Source organism: Lutzomyia longipalpis, chromosome 1 (genome assembly GCF_024334085.1).
Source record: "Lutzomyia longipalpis isolate SR_M1_2022 chromosome 1, ASM2433408v1".
In the NCBI taxonomy this organism is placed as follows: domain Eukaryota; kingdom Metazoa; phylum Arthropoda; class Insecta; order Diptera; family Psychodidae; genus Lutzomyia; species Lutzomyia longipalpis.
Genome location: NC_074707.1, coordinates 29,776,652 through 29,789,042, shown reverse-complemented (window position 1 = coordinate 29,789,042; position 12,391 = coordinate 29,776,652). Strand labels below are relative to the sequence as shown.

General features: G+C 36.8%; 1 protein-coding gene across 1 annotated transcript; it reads right to left on the bottom strand.

The window, feature by feature from the left end:
• Window positions 1–28: 28 nt before the first annotated feature.
• LOC129786851 (uncharacterized) lies at window positions 29–12,379 on the bottom strand. The gene is made up of 17 exons (XM_055822136.1): window positions 12,248–12,379; window positions 11,688–11,842; window positions 11,316–11,513; window positions 11,022–11,236; window positions 10,300–10,824; window positions 9,821–10,240; window positions 9,521–9,747; window positions 8,727–9,451; window positions 8,451–8,657; window positions 8,236–8,382; window positions 4,141–4,910; window positions 3,643–3,681; window positions 3,187–3,560; window positions 1,984–2,129; window positions 1,357–1,916; window positions 792–1,286; window positions 29–722 (listed from the first exon to the last, which is right to left on the bottom strand). The coding sequence occupies exons 1-17, from the start codon at window positions 12,270–12,272 to the stop codon at window positions 77–79; spliced, it is 5,874 nt and encodes a 1,957-aa protein (XP_055678111.1). The 5' UTR covers window positions 12,273–12,379; the 3' UTR covers window positions 29–76.
• Between the last annotated feature and the right edge of the window lie 12 nt (window positions 12,380–12,391).

Here is a 12,391-nt window from a genome sequence, read left to right as displayed (position 1 = left end):
GCAGAGGGAGAAAACAAAATCAAAGAGATTTATTTCTCAATTTTCTTTATTTCAAAATTCATAAGAAAAAGCAAGCTTAAACATTTTTTGTGAACCATTCAATGACAATATTTTTATTATTTTGAAGCCACTTGATATTCCCAGAGATATTTTCCAGTGCCTCCTTTCGTGCCGCAGTTCCAGCTCCAGCCTCGGGATATTTGGCAAAGAAGTTCTTCATTTCTTCCAATTTAAGATTTGTATTGAAGCGCTTTGTTATGGCAGGAATCATTCGACCCAAATAACGCTCATTGAGCCCGAATCTATTTACATAGGACTCCCACTTTTCACGCACATAATCCCACACAAGATTCTGCCCAATAGGATTATTGGCAATGCTGATAATAGCCAAGAAGTAATCTTGACCACGAACATTCTTTTCATCCCAGCAGAGTGTGATGAATCGGTTGAGTACAGCGTGATCCTTTATAGCGCAAAGCGAGGCCATTAGTTTATTCTTCTCTTGGGCATCTGTTTCCGCTAGATACATTTCCCAAACTTTATCCCATTTTTCCCTGTTGCCAACGGCTACCATTCCATACTCATAGACCACACTACGGAGATCAGGATGTGGACGAATTGAAGGATCTTGAAGCCACTTTTCAAATTCCCTGCCTGCATAACTGAGACATTCTTGGTGCCCCATTGCACAGGCTTGTTCCAAAATTTTTCCTCTCAATCGACTGAAAATAGCAAAAAAAAATTATTTAGAACTGAATAAAATAAACAAATTGAAGCGTTGAAATACTAACTTTCTCAAGTGATCATCTTCACTCACAGTCCATCCAACTGATTGATACACCTTCTCGAGCAGCTGCAAACAGTATTTCTCCACCTGTGGTACTAAATCTGTTTGATACATTAAATTGTAAATATTTTTTAGACGACTGATCGCTACCACCCATGGCACATATTGATCTTCATTCTTGAGGTATTTAGTCAAATTCAGTGCGATCTCATATGAGATCTGCGTGGCGTCAGCCAAATAGAAGACATCATTCAACAATTGCGATCGATCAGACACAGAAAGGGCATTCTTGTCTTCGATCAAGGCAGACGCGAGAGACTTCCACATCTCTTCGGGATAGTTAACGTAGTAATAGCCAATTTGATCTTTGTTGATCTTCATCCAGTTGTGTGGATGCTCAATCACAATTTCCGCTTCAGTATCGGAGTTAGGGAACCACTTCCGCTGCACCGTTGAGTCTCTATCTGTATAGTAAGTTATTGGGATGTACCAACGATAGCTAAAAAGTCGTTAAATATAAATTTTAGAAGAATTCATCTAAAAACATTAAAACTAAACTAGACAATTACTTGTACTCTGATGGAGGTGCTGATGAGATATCATTTTCAGGATTTGTAAAGAAACGCTTCTGTGTCAATTTGTACGTTGAATTATTTAGCTTTTCCACCGTAACAACAGGAAAACCTCCCTGCCTGGTCCACGTGTCAATCACATACTTAATATCATAATCCAAGTTTAGCTTTTCAATTTGCGTCAATAAATCATTCGTATCGGCATTTCCGTATTTGTGTGCTTCGAGATACTTGGTGATGCTCTTTTGGAAATTATCCTTGCCAATTATGTCCTCCAGCATTCGTATAACTGACGCACCCTTATTGTAGGAAATCACATCGAACATTTCGGTAATTTGGTCGGGATTAGCCACACTCTGGACAATTGGATGCGTCGCCAGGGAGGCATCAATTCGGAACACATAGTGAAGGTCCTCAATCAAGAATTGATCCATCATACCCCACATTGGGAAGAGGTGATCACAGCCTTTGTACTGGATGTAGGATGCAAAACCCTCATTTAGCCACAAATCATTCCAAAATTTCATTGTGACGAGATTTCCAAACCACATGTGTGACTGAAACAATTAATAACCAATGTGCCAACAATCAATTCTCATAAATAAGCGGTTAAATATTTCTCACCAATTCATGGGCAATTACGCTGGCTACACGCTGTTTATTTACCGAAGAACTGATTAGTGGATCGTAGAGAAGGGCTGTCTCTCGATAAGTTATCAAACCCCATGTCTCCATTGCACCGGACACAAAATCAGGAATGGCAATCATGTCTGAGAAAAGGTGTAAAAAATACAGGAGGTAAGTCCTAATTTAATTTTATGCATTCTTGATAAGGAGGAATCGCAATTTTAACCCTTTCGTGATCTAATCCAAACAGTAAATATTTTTAGACTTTGTCTTCTCCGGTATCTTATTTTTGTCCCAATTGTTATTCAACAGAACCTGAAGAAGGCCAAATAAGAGGCCGAAATGTTGTTTCTAAACGATAAATAAAAGCACCTGATTCCAAAAAAACTGCTTTTGAGTTTCCTTCAACAATATTTTTGGGATTCACCCTTACATTTTTTTATTCATAAAAAAAATAATTCATAAAAAAATAATTGCATGAAAGTTAGCAGTCTCAAAATCAGAATTATTTCTGATTTGATTAAAAAATTAAAAATTAACTATCAAGAATAAAGTTTATAGAAACTTTTCAAGCTGAGCTAATATTTCACAAAACTTTTCCGAACTTTTAAATCAATCAGCAATACAAATCGTTGATCCTTTATATCCTTTTGTAAGAGAGAAAAATTCTCATTTCTCTCTTTCTGCGAAAAGGTTAATTGAAAGTTCAATACGTAAAACAGAGATATAAAATTTATGACAGTTCGCTCTCTCGTAAAAACAAAAACGTAAACATTTTGGTGAAATGAATGAATAACCACAAGTTTTAGTGATTTGAGTAGTTTCCTGGACCTGGAAAGAAACTCTGGCCAGGATGTGTTCTGATGTATGAAAATGTATCCTGCTTCACTATTCTGGTAAGTTCAATTCATTTTTGTGACAAAGAAGTGATAGATTGGCCGAAAATCAGAATCAAATCGAGTCACTTCTAAAACTTTCATATTTTCTATTGTTTATTTTTCTTATTGATTGAGTAAAGGAACTAAACGAGTCCTTTTCTCCCCTATTAAGGTGAAAAACGTTGATTAAGGGAAAATACTCATTTAAGATAAATTTTGTCTCGAGTAAAATATATGTAATAGCAAAGAGGACGAAAAATACTCAAAATACCTAAGTCAAAAAGTCAATTAAATCTTAAGCAAAACTTTAAAATATTCTTACCTAATTTCGGTAGTGGGTATCCTATCTGAAAGTATTGGATGTAGTACTCAGCAATTCCCACGCCAGTCTTCAGGGCAAAATCCGTTTTGTTCAGTTGATTTGGGGTCGCGTACACCTTCAGCTGGAAATCCTTGCCAATACCCTGAGTCTTCACGGTTTCGGCTTTATGGAGAAAATCACAGACAATGAAGCACGCCAAGTAGGTGCTCATGGGAACACTTTCAGCGAAATGCGACACGGTTTCGTTGCCCCGCTCCTCACTATTCTCCTCATTCATATTGGACAGTGAGATGTAATTGTCGCCTGTTGGACGGATGATACTGATTCTGAATGGAGCCTTCATGGCGGGTTCGTCGAAACACGGAAACGCCTGCCTGGTGGGATCAGTGAAAAGTGAGAAGAATATTTAAGAAAATTCTCTTACATTGGATATCGTTGAAATGTGATCTCACGAACCTTGCATAAGTTGGCTCGAATTTCGACGTTGCAATTGTCCTATTTGGAAGATAGAATAGAGATTAGAGTGAGGTGAATAACATTAAGCACCTTGCGGTCATGACTTTTACTTTTCATTGAAGCGTATATATGGGCAATTTGCAGTGACTTTTTGCACCTCGCGAAAGAGCGCAAATAACGTGAGTTTCTCGCAGCGATTATGGCTATTCCGGTTAAGAGAAAATTATCTCAATTTCAATTTTTTTTCGTCGTGATCTCAATAAGTCACATATAGGTACTTAAACTCTTAAGAGGCACGAAGAAAAAAAACTAATAGCTTAGAAACTAATAAAAATACCGGATGAGAAAAAAAATGTTCTAAATTAATTTTACCTGTTAAGACTTATTAGGGAAGACTGGAGCTGAGTTGGTTGATTATATTATTCTAACTGATTTTTATATAAAAAATGATGATCATTTAATAGTATTCAATAAGTATTTACTGTTAAAAAAAATTACCTCTTCACATTTTGCTGTGGATTGAAGTACGTACTGGCATAGAAACCCACAATTCGATTAATAAGGCTTCCATTGAAGGACATGTTGAGCTGGTATTGTCCTTCCTGGATGGTATTCTTGGGCACTGTGACCCAATACTCGAGGGGTTCATATTCGAACGTCTCCTCGAGAGGCACTGAGTTGGCTGAATCTTGCTTTTGGGTGAGGGTTGTAGATTGGATGGATAATTTCTTTGTGTGCACAGCAATAAAAGAAACTGGCTTGGAAATCTCCAGGTCTATCGATACATTTCCAGAGAAAGTATTTTCCACAAGATTGGGATGCAGGTGCAAATTGTACTTCTTTGGTCTCACCTCACCCGGCAACCGAAAGGTTAATTGCTCCACAATCTTCGTAGCAACACTCGATAATCTCATTGATGCCATTACTCCGTCCAAACCACTGATCCCGGTTGCTTCTTGAGTTTGTACTGAATTCTGCAGTGTTAGTATGGAACGATTAGCAAGGGAATTTATATCCTGTCCACCCACTTGACCGGAAGAATTTCTTACAGCGAGTGCAGATGAGAACGAACTCCTTGACAGATTTCGACCAACTAACACCAACCCAGTCACCACTATACACAAGAGGATTGCGAGTATAACACAAATGGTAGCTAGAGACACCACAAGTGAGTGACTCTTTTGGAAACTACTGGAATCTTGGCGGGAAAAGTTCGAAACGGATGATGGGCGCACCAAACTTGCTGGATTGTGAACCATTTCGCAGTGAAATTATCACTTTTGCTTCTCAAATTGCTCCTTTGTGCAAGTTCTCACGAGAGATTAGCTCACCTTGCAAATGCCTCATCAATCTACACTGCGGAGCATTGCATAACGCGAAATTGTATACAGTTTTCTCATCACGCTTGTCGATACTAAAAAATGTTACTATGGACGATATATTTTTAGAGTCATACAGCACTTTTCAAGGGTGCTCTGGGGAAATTCCACAAATTTTACCGAGACTATCACTAAAAATTTTATACATCACAGAAACTTCACGATACAAACACCTTTCTCTTTGTTCCAGATTTTTTTTAATTACTTAGATTTCAGCCAGTCTAATCTTGGGTTTTGTTGTATTTATTTACAGTCTTATATGGCTTTTAGGTGGAATTTAGTGCTGTAGGATTTTACTTAAATTCTCTCTCAGGTATCAAGCAAAAAATCACACAGCTGCTGGATCACAAGAAAATGTACAACTTGGAAGAAATTTCATCGATACCTATTTTAACGGTTCTCTCACATTTGCCTGCCGCACCACTATGCCATGCTTTCATCACACACTGGCCAATGTTTTTATTGCATTTCAATTCGTTCGGCTGGTGAGATGAAGCATAAATGTGCACAAAAGCTCTAGAATATAGAACATCAAATTAAACCACAACGAGAGCAGCAACAACGCTAAATGTTAGTTTTTTCACAAATCCACAAATTGGAAGATTGTGGTTTTGTCGCAAAAGTTGATGTATGTATTGTTTGGATCCACACAGCGCAACGATGATGAGTCAAATGACCCCAAAAGTTTACGCCAACAGGCTGTATGTTACATCCACAAGACCATTGAAAACACCAATTATATATTTATTACAACTTATGGTGTGGGCAATGAGTTAAGTAATCACCTCCTCATTGAAAGTGTGTCTTCTCACACACTCTTTTTTCTCTTCTTTCAAATCACCAGAATGCTTTTTTTACACTCATTAAAAAAAAACCGAAAATTGTATAAACTAATCCAGCACAACACAATGTGTAGCGTCTGTCGTACTCCACGGTGAAGCTCCAACTGCTGAAATTTGGCTCACAGCCACAAAATGTACCGAGATTGCAATTTCTTTTCCTCACCACCTCACACTAACATTGTGGCACTTTTTGGCCTCCCGGTTTGTGGATACCCATCCAAAAAGCTTGTGGTGGAGGTAAACAGGAGAAGAATTTCACGAGAACAGAGAAGCAAATAAATGAAAAAAAAAATGTACGGGTAAGCTGACCAAGCTTACGGGAGCTGTGTTTCTTTCAGTGTACCAATTTTGTGAGAGCAAACTAGAACGCAAATTAATTTAAATACGCGCAAAGTCGGGAAAAGTTGAAAAGTCATACCCTAATAAATCTTTGAAACGCCATATCTCGGGAACGGCTCCATAGATTTTCGAGTTTGAGCTATCGTTGGAAAGGTCTTAACCTCAACTATAACATATTAAAATATGAAGTAAATCGATAATGGAATTTTCGAAATATTCGAGTTCGAAATTTTCGAAAACTTTGTTTTTGATTTTAGCGCCTCTCGCGGTCATTTCTCGAAGTTGCAATGTTCTACACATTTGTAAGGTTTCACGAAACCTTTCATTTGCGCTTGAGTTGATCGAAATCGGACTTGTAGAACCCGAGATATGACATGCTAACTTTGGAAGGCTATATCTCGAGAACGGCGACATAGATTTTCTTCATTTTTGGCATGGAGCTAGATAATATAGTCAGCTATAACATATCAAAAAATGAAGCAAATCGATAATGGCGTTTTCGAGATATTCATCGAAAACTCATCGAAAATTTTGTTTTTGATTTTTGGCCCCCTAGCGGTCACTTTTGAAACTTTCGATGTTCTAGAGAGTTGTAGAGTTTGTTGAGATCTTTAATTTGAGCCTGGGTTGATCGAAATCAGTCAAGCCGTTTTCGAGTTATGGTCGATTTTCGATGAAAAATTGTGGCGGCCATATTGACTAAACGGCTTGACCGATTTTCGAAAATGAGGTATCGTTGGAAAGGTCTTAATGGCCCCTACAACATATAAAAATTTCAGATTTTTAGCTATTACAGGGGCTGAGATATAGCGCAAACAAAATTTTGAGGTTATCCAAAATGGCGGACGGGGGGGTGGGGGGTAAAATTTGACATCATAATCGGATGTCTTCCAGTCGATATTTAAACTTTGCCGTTTACCGCAAGTCTCTATCTATTACCGTTCTCTTGCAATTTAGGGTTATACTACGGACGGACGGCCGGCCGGAAAAAATTTTTTTTTGGCGCATACGTTTTTTGGAATGTGGGGACCCTAATTCGTGCTCATACCAAGTTTGAGCCCGATCTGACGACTTTCGATTTTGCTCGGTACACAAAAGCTGTGTCTGAAAGAAACACAGCTAAAATACGCCGGAGCACGTTTTGGCTCTCAAAATCAAGTTCTTCAACTTCTTGAAGAAAGAGAAGCGCGATTATACACACACCTTAAGTCACTGATGGTCTTAGACAAATTGCACCTTGTAAGATTGCAAGCGTTAGAGGAAAGTTCATTCCACGACGATGTCCCATTCAATTTACAGACGACCAATTAATCACTTTTAGCACTAAGCGAGTAAAATCAATCAACGCGCAAGTCGCTGCTGAGGTCAGTTACATTGAATAATTTTCCCCCATATTTATTCATCAAGTTGGGGATTAATTAGACTGTGGGAGGGATAAGATGGATATTTCAATATAATGCGTCATAATCTTGAATTTAAATTTTCTTATGTACAATAACACTGTGTACGCTGCGTATCTAAAATATATTAAAAGTTATATGTAAAACAAATCTGCTGCGTATAGGGAAAACAGAGGAGAGTAAGAAAAAATTTTGAAAATTTTAATAAGTTCTTAAAATATTCTTTTGCAAATTCTTAATCAAAAGAGAATATTAACTAACTATAGATAAATCATTAAAAATACGCTAAAAATGTAAATCAACTTTTTATCCATCATGTCCCAGTCCTCACTACAGTTTTGGTATCTCATAATAACAAAGCATACATGTGTGTACAAAGTGAAGAAAAAGTTATAACAAAATAAAGTAAAAATTCCTTTGAATTTACTATCTGCGACAACGTGCCAAACACCTCTTGTCCCGAATTCAACAGCAACGACAAAAATATGTCTCCAGCATATAAATGACATTGATCAGTTTTCAAACATACCATTTGAGGTCACAAATTTCTTTTATTGAATTTAGCAAGACTTTCATAAAGTTGAGTACAAAGGAACACAAAGGAAAAAAAAAAGTAAGAAATTTCACGAGTTATTGAGGAACATTTTCTTTCAACCAATTATCAATCGTTGCCTTATTGTGTGTTATCCAGTTTATGTTGTACATGATGGTTTCCCGAGCCTCAACGCGGGCTGCTGCACCTGCTCCCGCATTTGGGTATTTTGCAAAGAATGCATCCAACTGAAAGAGATCGAATAAATTGGGTCAGAAATTGATAAATGGATTCGTACTGAAATTGTTTGTTATACCTCATTCAATTTAGCTTGAGTACTAAAGCGTTTTGTAATATTTGGGATCATACGACCAAGATTTCGGTTATTGATGTCAATGATATCGGTGATATTTTCCCAATGATTTCTCACATAATCCCAAACAATACTCTCACCATATTGATTGTAGGCAATGTACTGCATTACAGTCATGTAGTCCTGTTGCTTTATTGGACCATCCTTTATCTGAAATTTCACATTTTTATTGAAATTCAAAAACCTAATTTTACGTATTTGATAAATGAAAAAAAATACCTGAGCTATCCTTAAGTAATTTTCCAGTAGAGGTTGGGACGATGGCGCAGCTAATGCTTCCATTAATTTAGCTCGTTCTTGAGGATCAGTTTCTTTCAAAAATTCATTGTATACTTTTTCCCATTCTAATAAACTACTAACATCTTGCATTCCGTAGTAGTAAACAGCTTGTCGAATATCCACATCTGGTTTAACTGGTGCACTACTGCCGCCTAAGCTTTCCGAATATTTCCTAAATTCATCTCTGACGAAATTTTTACATTTGGAATGACCCAATTTGCAAGCTAAGTTCATGATTTTTTCTCTAAGTAATTTCTTTAGGTGATCTGCATTAGTATCTTCATCAAGTTTTTCTGGATCAACAAAATCGTAAATGAATTCAATTTGCTGTGTCAAATATTTTTGAAAGACCGCAGAATAGTCAAACAGAGCGTACAGAGATGAAAATTTACTCGTAGCCACGGACCATGGAACGTATTCTGTTTCATTGATTTTCTGTAGATACTTTGAGAGATCCAATGGTACATTGTAGGGAATAGTCATAGAATCACCAAGCTTGAAGGCATCATGGAATAGTTGTGCTTTATCAGAAGGACTGAATTTGCTTTGCTCATTCTCCAGTTCAGCAATAATTTCATTCCAATTATCATAGTTAACAATGTAGTAGCCCTCCTGCTTATTATTTACTTTAATCCACTTGGATGCGCTACCTACATTGAGTTGATCTGCAAAATGAATGTAGTTTCAAGTATTATTTGTTTGTCTACTAAATACTTCAATATTTATGTACTTACGCTTATCTTCATTGGGCTTAAACCATTCCACTTTCTCGCTAGCACCAACGTCTGTAATGTAAGTAATGGGAATGTGCCAACGGAAAGGTGAATTTTCAGTTTCATCAGCCTTAGAATCAGGATTAAGCAAGAATCGTTCCTGAGTTAGTTCGTATGTGTTGTCATTTAATTTTTTCACAGTAACAACTGGATAGCCCTTCTGATTAATCCACGTAGACATAATTTCTCTGTTCAAGAAGAAAACACAAAAAAATAATCAGTCATGTGATCAAAATTACTCCTTGCAATCCTGAAACCTACGTAACATTAATGCCGCCAGTTGCCTCCTTATCCATGTAGTGGAAGAAATCAGCAGTTTCAACTGATTTATATTTAAAATCATTTAAGAAATTATGGACGGCTCTTTTAAATGTTTCATTCCCCACAAAACTCTCCATCATCCTGATTATGGAAGCTCCCTTGTTGTATGCGATGCTATCGAAAAGTGACGTGATCTCATCGGGTGTTGTAGCATCTTGGGTAATTGGATGCGATGCTACCTTTGAATCTAATTCCATAACACCATGAAGATCCTCAATTAGGAATTGCTCGTCAATTTGCCATCCTTCTTGTTCGGATATCACAGACAATCCCTTGTACTCTATGTAGGAAGCAAAGCCCTCATTGAGCCAAACATCATTCCACCATTTACACGTTACAAGATTTCCAAACCACATGTGACTAATTTAAAAGAAAATCATTATTAATTTTAGTCAAAATATCAGTTTAAGTTAACTTACGCAAGTTCATGGGAAATGACTGATGCTACTCTCTGCCTATTTCTTGCAGAACCTTCGTTTTCGTCGTAGAGTAGGGATGTTTCTCTGAATGTAACCAAACCCCAGTGCTCAGTTGCTCCAGATACGTAATCTGGAATGGCTGCCATGTCCAATTTAGGTAGTGGATACTCAATTTCAAAATAATTGATGTAGTATTCAATTATATCTTTTGCAGTACTCTTTGCAAAGTCTCCTTTTGATTCTTGACCCGCTGGCAGGTAGATAGTCAACTGAAAGTTATCTCCCATTGGATTCACAATCTCTACAGGATTTTCTTTGAAGTCAGCCACAAGGAAAACAGCCAAATAGGTACTCATTGCTGGAGATTGTTCAAATGACACAGTTTGGTGGTTGGAGTCTGGTCCATTTACGGTATCGATCACTGGCATGTTTGATAGTGCAATGTATTCAGCGTCGTTTGGCTTTACGAGACTTATGTTGTATGTTGCCTTGAATTCTGGCTCATCAAAGCACGGAAAAGCTTGTCTAAAATATAAAAATTTTTATTATATAATCAACAATGAAAAAAATGTTTAATTTAATTTTTTTTTTAATTTTAGATTTTTAAGTTAAATCGAATCGTCGTTGATGATCTTTGATACACGCTTCAATTAATTTTAACTGACTATTTTTCCCATATAAGCTTCCCCATGTAAAAGGAAATTAATATTAAAAAAAAATACCTGGCATATGTGGGTTGAAATTTGGATGAGGATATCGTAACTTCGTGTTGAGAATCACTTCTAATGTATTTACTGCTGTAGAGACCAACATTTTTGCCAGACATTTCCCCAGAAAACTGTACTGTGATTTTATACACGGTATCAGTTGTAGGCGTTAATTGGCCAGATTTAAGAGTAACCACCAGACTTTCATATTCTTCGCTAAGTTGATGTGTCTACAGGGGAATTATTGTGTACCGATTAAAGATTAAAAATTCGTGTAAACATGACGCTTTACACAATTGTATCACTCACCGTCTCAATTACTTGAGATGTGGGGGATAGCAGGGACACCGACGTGATAGTCTGCTTGAACGAATTCAAGATAACACGCTGTACGTTTTCAGTGACTTTGAATGAAATAGTCACAGTCCCCGTGAAGGTCTGCTTTTCTAGATCAGGATGCAGCAATAGGTCATAGTGGGAAGGAACAACATTGGAGGGAAGACGATGCTACAATGAAAAATGAAAAGAGATTTTTTTTAGTTCAATATACTTTCAAATTTTTATTCACAAAGACATTTTCTCTACATTGGGGCGCTTTTACGTCTTTTTTTTTCAAAATATTTTACACTTAACGTATTTCCGAGAACAATATTATTTTTACAGTGTTGGTTAAAAATCTACCTGTAAGCCATTTGGTGGTGCAGGTGTATTTGCATTACAGGTCTCCAAATCAGCTGCAAGGTTGTTCTTCTGAACAGCAAGTGCAATTGTTGATATGAAGAAGGAAAAGAGAAGAATCGATAGGATAGTCACAGCTTTGTTTTGCCCGACCCATCCTGAAAATTAGATATTTATAATTTTTTGAGTTAGTCATTGGTATATTTTGAAAGACTCGTGCAATGATAGCATCCAGTCAATACGTCCATAAAAGCTCTTATCACATGCAAAAGTTTGATATCGGAGATTAATTGTTTATAGTTAGTGAAGCGTATTGGCAATACATCGTCTATTGCGAGGTATATTTTTTGTGTTATCTCAATGCTTGTAAATTATTGCACAGTCACACTCCTTAATTTCATCACTAACATAAGAGTTCTTTGTGTCAAAATGTTCGCAGATAATTTCTCCACTAAAAGACTAAAAAAGGCAATTTAGACTTTCAGATTCACCCATTAATATCTTATCTCTTTTAACTAAATGTATCAATTGATAAAATAATCAAATTTACAAGAGAAACTTACCCACTACTGTGTCAAAAAAGCCCATGATCACTTTTTTTCACCCCCTTCGGATTTAGTGTGCTAATATGATGCTTTCTGCTTTGAAGTTCGATTGATACTGAATGAAAAGGTCTACGTTGCTTACTTATTTCGCTGATTATCCAC